This window comes from Poecilia latipinna, unplaced genomic scaffold (genome assembly GCF_001443285.1).
Source record: "Poecilia latipinna isolate Pla-1442-1.1 unplaced genomic scaffold, P_latipinna-1.0 Scaffold1914, whole genome shotgun sequence".
NCBI classification, from domain to species: Eukaryota; Metazoa; Chordata; class Actinopteri; order Cyprinodontiformes; family Poeciliidae; genus Poecilia; species Poecilia latipinna.
Window position 1 is genome coordinate 110,082 of NW_015114530.1, and position 7,490 is coordinate 117,571.

At 40.4% G+C, this 7,490-nt stretch overlaps 1 protein-coding gene across 3 annotated transcripts in view; it reads right to left on the reverse strand.

The window, feature by feature from the left end:
• LOC106935143 (SRC kinase signaling inhibitor 1-like) overlaps window positions 1-5,180 on the reverse strand; it is an 18,125-nt gene extending 12,945 nt beyond the window's left edge. For 2 of the 3 annotated variants that reach the window (XM_015015465.1, XM_015015466.1), the window contains exons 1-6: window positions 4,811-5,180; window positions 4,237-4,567; window positions 4,007-4,149; window positions 3,279-3,428; window positions 3,082-3,183; window positions 313-450 (exon numbers count right to left, since the gene is read on the reverse strand). In XM_015015465.1, coding sequence (XP_014870951.1) covers window positions 313-450; window positions 3,082-3,183; window positions 3,279-3,428; window positions 4,007-4,149; window positions 4,237-4,567; window positions 4,811-5,143 — 1,197 coding nt within the window. In that variant the 5' untranslated portion in view covers window positions 5,144-5,180. The remainder of the gene's footprint in view (window positions 1-312; window positions 451-3,081; window positions 3,184-3,278; window positions 3,429-4,006; window positions 4,150-4,236; window positions 4,568-4,810) is intronic. The other variant, XM_015015468.1, reaches the window with a different exon arrangement.
• Window positions 5,181-7,490: the final 2,310 nt, after the last annotated feature.

Sequence of the window (7,490 nt, forward strand, 5' to 3'; positions counted from 1 at the left end):
GGAAAAGTTTTAAAAAGAAGGGGGAAAAAAATTTTTTTTTATGAAATTTAGGTGTGGGGGGGGGGGAAAAAAAAAAAAAAAAAAAAAAAAAAAAAAAAGAAAGAAATCTAACACACTGGACAAAAACTTGATGCTTCCACAAGCTCGTCCAAATCCAGCCACCCCAAAACATTAAAACACACAAGAGGAGGAGGTGAAAATCAGTTTGTGCTCCCTCACAGAGTCTTCTGGGACAAAGAGGCGGAGCTTCCTCTGAAGTGACAGCAGAGAGGAGAGGCAGGCGGAGCGTCAGAGGGGTTAGAAGTGGAATACCTGCTGCTGGCCCTGGACTTTGGGGAAATCCTCTTTCTGCTTGCGGGTTTTTGGTCTCTCCAGGCTGCCCTGTTGAAGGTGTTTGAGTCGGGCTGCGACGGTGGGACCTTTCGTTGGTCCTGGCGAGTTACTGCTATTCTGTGGGGGAAGAGGAGCAAGTTGTTTTATTAAGCCATTCTGGAAAACCTGATCTTAACAAGACAGAGTGACAGCCTCTTGATAACATTGCACTAATGTGGAAACTATTTACAGAATGACTTGGAAACGGTGTTACAAAAAATTTACAGCAAAAATTTAATGAATTGTTGCCACTTCTTTCTTAGATTTTTTTTTTTTATTATTGTTTATTTCCTTTTAACTCTTCTTCCAGTTTCTTTTTAAAGTCTCTTTGGATGTGAACACAACAGTTTGACCTCAGTCACATGAAATAAGTCTAGATTTTGCTATAATTTTTATTTTTATTTTCTTGGGATTTACATTTTTACAGTGTTGCAAAAATGTTTCTCCCCTCAGTAAAAATTTCATACAACAGATACAAGTAGTGATTTTCTAAGTGAATGTTTTTTCGACGGTTCAATTGACAATTTAAATTTTCATCAGATGTCTGTAAAAATCAAGTCCAAAAGTCCAAAAATAGTCAAACAATTGACATCCTTACATTCAGTTTGGTGTAATAAAACTAAATACTTGACAAAGAGTCTTGTATATCTTATATATAATTCTGGAGGAATTTCGTCCCACTTTACTTTGCAAAGTTGTTTTAATTCACCCACACTGGAGCGTTTTTGAGCAGCAAAACACTGTCACACCATCTCAATAAGTTGCATAGATAGATGAATGGATGGACAAACAGATGAGCAAATAGACAAAGAGAATGACAGATGGATGGATGGATGAGCAAGCAAACTGGTGAGTGGATGGACAGATGGTAGGACAGATTGATAAACTAATAGATGGATAAATTACTTGGAGAAAGAAATGGGCAAATATTTTCCCTTACTTATTTAAAGCTAAAAAAAATATAGATACTTCAATTTCCAACTCTCCTACAAGAGTTGAACTGTGCAGAAACCCTGCTCTCCAACCTTCCTCCCTTGCTTTAAATTTGTTTTCATTTAGCAACTCAGGGGAAGAAATGACAGCCTTGTGCCTTGGGGATAAAAACACATTAAGATAATTTTAGTGGCTGTCATTTCAGCTGACATTAATCATCAGTTAGAAGCAGCTCTGAAAACAGGGTGTGAATCTTAAACCTACCTGCATGTAAAAAAAAAAAAAAAAACTGCTACTGTGAGCCTAAAATCCTCAACATCTTTTATTTTGACAGTTACCTGCCTGGTGGAGTCGGGAGATAATTGCAGAAAAACAAAACCTCTTTACTCAGCTGAACACGTCAGAGAAACTGAAGGCTGTTTTTGGAGGTTTTCCCCCCCTGGTTTTTTGTGCAAACAGGTTTATTTGGGCACATTGATGTACAACTACTGCACGCTAACTCAGACACATTGGGATAAAGCTAAAAATCTGGGTTTTGATTTTTGTGTAAAAAAAAATATTCACACAGGATTATTTTGTTATTGTAATGTAGTATTTATCCAAATAAATAAAAAAAAATCTTCCTCAGATATAAGGGAAGAGGAGTTTGTGACACCTGAGTTGGGCAGGAACTGAAATTTATTGGACAATATGGCTTTTTTACGTAATCATTCACTGTACCACTTGGATAAAAACAACAACATAGACATAAACATAGCAGGTTGTTTGGAGTCTTTTCGAGATCATGTTCTCTGTCCTCCTCTAAAATAAATTTCTGTGACATAGAATCTCGCACTTTCACAATAAAAGTCTCAATGACAAGTGACTGGAAACATGACTAACAGCTGAGCACATCTAGGGACTAACTTGTACAGATATTTTCAATTCCTGAGGTAAATTTAGTTAGATACCGATAGATGTGCAGTAATTCCACTGTAATGTAACTTAATGTAAATTAAAAATGTATTTTCTTTTTTGCTGCAATGTTTTAATCGAGAATTGAATCTAATACATTTTAAGGTAAAATATATTTTAAACAAATCAGAAGCCTAATTTTTATGAGTCTTCAACTTATCAGTTGCATAAGTTGTCTGCACAAAACTCCCAAAGCACTGAGAGTTTTGTGCAGACTATTAACCATGATACTATCAGCAGTTGAATTGGATGCCTCTCGTTTGGCAATAAAAAGCAGAAAGCGACAACCTTTATAAATGAGGATCAGAATGTCATCATTCACTTTTGTTTTTGTCCAACAAAAGTTAATAGGCTCCCCCAACCCCGCTTGTATCACTTCTTCAGCTAACCTTCTGTGCAATTGTTACTCCATTTAGCAGCAAAAGTAAATTTGATTCAGCTCAGTAAATTCTGGGGAAATGAACCAAGGCGTATGTTCAAACTAGATTTACTCCGACGTCTGAAAGACAAACTAATAACCAATTTCTCTCCTCAGTGTTTTTCTGCTTCACAGTCTGACGACTGGATAAATTAATGTTTCTCTGTGAATAGAAGCCAGAAACCTACACAGATCTTGAGGCAAAGGGCAAGCAAAAAGCACATTTCTAATTACGTTCAAGCTGACGTGTTTTTCCATTTTCTTTTCATTTCTTCTCTCAAGACTTGTATTTAGTCTGCATGGAAGAATGAGCAAAGTAGGAAATAAACGGTAGTTAATAGAGTAAAGTTAGAAGAACCGGATCTAGGAGTGTGGCAGCAGCAAGTGGCAGCTTGAGGTTTTACCTTTCTGCCCAACGACCCAAAGACGCATGGAGGGGGGGCCTTTGGTTGGCTGCTGCTCTGTTTACTACTGGGGGAATCTTTTACAGGTGTTCTCTGAAATATCTTTTAATGTATGAAATAATGTGGTGAGAACATTTTGGAATATGAAGAGGCAAAAAAAAAAAAAAAAAAACTCAGCAGTTTAACAACTGTTCTACCTCTAGCTCAGCGAAAATCTTCTCTTCATCATCTTCGTCCTGAATGGCCGAGGCGGCGATCACAGGTGGAGTGGAGGCTGGCCGGGGTGTGTCTGAGGGGGTCCTTCTTAGCTTCACCAGAGTTTTTGGCAAGTCGCCATCTTCTTCGATCTATACACACAAAACGGAGCCAGTCAAACCTTCTGTGGTGTGTATCTAGTCCTGCAGGGTTCATATGCATCCCTGCGGTAAGACATCTTATGTTTGATTCAGTGGTGTCTCAGAAACGACTGGTCTGGTATGTAGCCACACGAGTCTGGCATGACATTATGACTGACAGTTGTAATATTTTTCTTTCAATAATGGGCAGCATATATCAAACAGCAGCTGAACAAATTGTGATGAGTGGATGATTGACCTGGGAACATTTGCAGAACTGCATCTCTTGTGGGGATCAGCACATTTCAATGGAAACTGCAATGGATACTTTCCTCTCTACTGTCACTACATGCATCCTCAATATGAGGGATCACTCCAAAGATAACTCAATCAACTGACCACTGTCACTACATGCTTGTAAAAGAAACGCTGTCAAAACATTAACATGTAGAAGTGATCGCTGAGGTCAGTTGACTCAATGCAAAGATGATATTATCCTTTAGAAGATATTTGCTGTTTATTATGAACAATACATTTGCTTAATGGTCTGATTTCACAGCTGATGTGAATATCAAACCATTGAGTCTCACCTTCTGGTTCTTGCTGGTGACGATCACCTCTCCGGTCCGGTTCGTGGTGAGGCCGTGAGCCGACGGGAAGCTTCGGCGAGGGGGAGGTGGCGGAGGAGACTTGGACGGTTTTTCCGTTTTGTATCTGGCTACACTGAGGTCCACTGTAAAAATCAGAAAAGACCATAAGATTCATTTCATAAATGATCCGTTTATCTGCACAGTTGATGGGTAAAATCTGCACAACTCACCAGACCCTCGATGTGAGCCGCCACCCTCCATGCTGTTGAGCTTCTGAGCAGCGAGCTGCACCTTGCCAGGCTGCTGCTCCCCACTGGACGTAGAGGTGGCTGTGGTCCCAGTGCTCCCAGCAGCTGAAGAAGTAGCTATGGTGGAGCTTATTGGGAGGGTAATCTGAGGTTTGGGGGGCACTGCCGGTTTGTTTATGTGCTTGGCAGCAAAGTCCAAGTCTGGGATGGCCTTCATCAGCTCCGCCTGGGTTTCTTCCAGCAGGCGATTGATGTCCTGGGCGCTGAACTGGGTCAAACTGGCACGTTTCTCCTCCCAGTCCCGCTCGGCCGCCTAACAGATAAATAAAACAACAACATGAAATTATTGGCAGGATATATGGAGCTCGCTTTCTAATGCTGCCCCAACAAATGGAATAAGTAACCATCTGCTCGTGTGTGACGGGGGTCTGAGTAACAGATTTAAGAGCTTTCAGATATAATGTTAAATGTAAATGAATATCTGCCATCTGGCAGCAGAATAAGTGGCAAATATATTTCTGTTCACAGCAGAGAAATGAACATGATGAGGTGTTACCAGTCTGACTTCAGCAGACACGGCTTTGTCTGCAGGGCGCCGACTGGGCAGCTCATCCAGGACTCGGTTTCTGAAGGTCATGGAGGACTGGACGTCCTGCTCAGGACCGGAGGTGTCGGCTTCGCTGGCAGAGGAGGACAGGGGCACCCAGTTGGCCAGACCGGCGCTGGTGCTCAGGTCACTGAGGCTGAGAGGAGGACTGTTCAGGATGTCCAGGTCAGAGCTGCGGCTCAGGTCGTCTGATCTCTTCTGGGATTGACTGGAAAGGTCTTCGGGGGTCTTCCACACGCCTTCTGAGACTTGTCTGTGCAAACAGACAAGACACAATGTCATTAAACATTAAACGCAAGATACTACACTGTACAGGGAAACGAATGCTAACAACATTACAAATTTCCAAGAACAACTTAAAATTTAGAAAACCGTTTTCAAAATATTTTAAAAGCACAAAAACAGTGACATTCATTTGTATTTAGCCTCATTGAGACGATACTCTGTAGAACCACCTTTCACGTCATATACCCATGTTTTGGCAATATTTGAGTTTAAGCTCCATCTGATTGGATGGTGAGTATTAAATATATATATTTTTCATTTTCAAGTCTCACCCTAGATTCTTAATGTCCTTTCAGTCGGGACACTGACTGGGTCATTTTAACACATTAATATGCTTTGACCTAAGACATTTTTGTAGATCTGCCTGTATGGTTAGGGTAATTTCCCAGCTGAAAAAATAACTTTTCATCAGATCCAAATCTTTTGCAGCCTCTAACAAGCCTTTTTCACGGTTTTTGTGTATTTAGTTCCATCCAACTTCCCATCAACCCTCCACCAGATTCCATGTCCTCGCTAAAGAATAGTTGCGGAATAAAGCATCTTTACTGCTTAAAAATAAATGTTTAAAGAAGAATTGATTTAATTTACATTCTCTGCAGCACAGATTGGGTTTGCTAAGTAATAGATGAGTTATTTATATTTCAAAGCTTGCTCTAGTATTTTATCATCTGCCGACATGAAACACTTGAACCCACAAAGAGGCTGGTGTGGAAGTTGAATCTGTGGAGTCTTGATCACAGCTTGCTCTGATGAACTAATCATCTGATGTAATTACTGACCAGAACATCTCAACATTATTTTTTATCAGCAGTACTGATGGTGGGAAGGAGAGCATGCTGCTGCTGCAGCCCGACTCCGCTAAACTCGCCATATTCAGGCATTACTATAAAACGCACAGGCACCAAGTTACTATTTGACACTAACAAATAGTGTCTAACTATTTGTTGGGGGTTGGGGGGCGTCATGCCATTGTGGGGAGGGGGGGGGGAGCCGTCTGGATGAAAAAAAAAAAAAAAAGGTTCCCGCTGTGGGAATTTTCAGGTTTTTAATAAAAAAAAACCCACCGACTCCAAACAGCTTTGAAAAACTATTGATCGCTCTGTTCTCCAATCCTTCACTTCCGACGTCCATCATGGCGCCTCGAATGATTAAGTGACGCAGTTGCAAAGGGTCAGTAGCTTGGGTTATGCAGAACTGATCTGATCGTTTCCATAGCAATGAGCAGAAGCAAGAACTACAGAATTACAGTGACCTCATTGTAGCTATGACCTCATCTGTGATGTGGTAAAAAGATTACAGAACTTCTGAGGTTATGAATGCTTGTATTTCAAAACATCAGTTCATATAGAATCAGCTCTTCGAACACCAACACTTTCAAAGATTTTTAGTACGGACAACCATTAGTCAACATGTTTTTTCACCTGAGTTTTGCCATTGGCTATTTAGTTACGACAGGGATGAAGAAGGTTTGCGATAAAGTATTTCCAGGTAAAAATTCAGACACAGGTAGCTCTAAGGAAGAGGGCACCGAGTCCGAGTATGATGCCTTTCTTTTTCAACCTTCCACGGCTGGGGAGGTTCTTCAGGAGCCTGCATCAACTGAGAACCAAGCTTCCCCGGCTGGGGTAGTTTGTAGCCAAGAAGAGAGCCAAGAAGAGAGCACCGTTCGAGGGAACAATTTTGCCAATCTTCCCAAAGAGCAAACTTCTCCGGCTGGGGAAGTTTGCTGCAAAGAAGATCTCACAAAGAAGATGGAAATCACGCGTTTTCTCAAAACGTTAAAGGAACTTTTGTTATTGTTGTTTTTTGGTTTGTCTTTCTTTTGCTGTTTATTTTTAATGCTTGCTTCTCTTTACTTTAGTGATTATTTGTGTTTTTTATTTTTTCTATACATCATCTCTTCACTTCCTCTTTATCTCTTTGACAGTTGTGCCAATCTTCCCAGTGAGAAGGAGACAGTTGGGTCCAAAAAATCAAGTTCCTCTTTAACGAAGGCATCTCTAGAAGACTGGACCCACAAAGAGACCACTGTCCAAGGGAAAGAGTTCCCCATTCTTCCAAAGGAACAAACTTCTCGGGCTGGGAAAGTTTGCTGCAAAGATCTTGTGAAGGCAGCAATTCCGTCTTTTCTAAAATTCATATGGGAACATCTTTTGTTAGTGTCATTTTTTGGTTTGTGTTGCTGGTGCATTTCATTTGTATTGCGAGTTTTTCTTTACTTCAGTAATTATTTTGGGGTTTTATTTGTTCCATGTATTGTCTGGATACATGCATGTATATATATTTATATATATAGATTAATGTAAAATATTAATCTCTCTCTCTCTACATATTTATATCTATA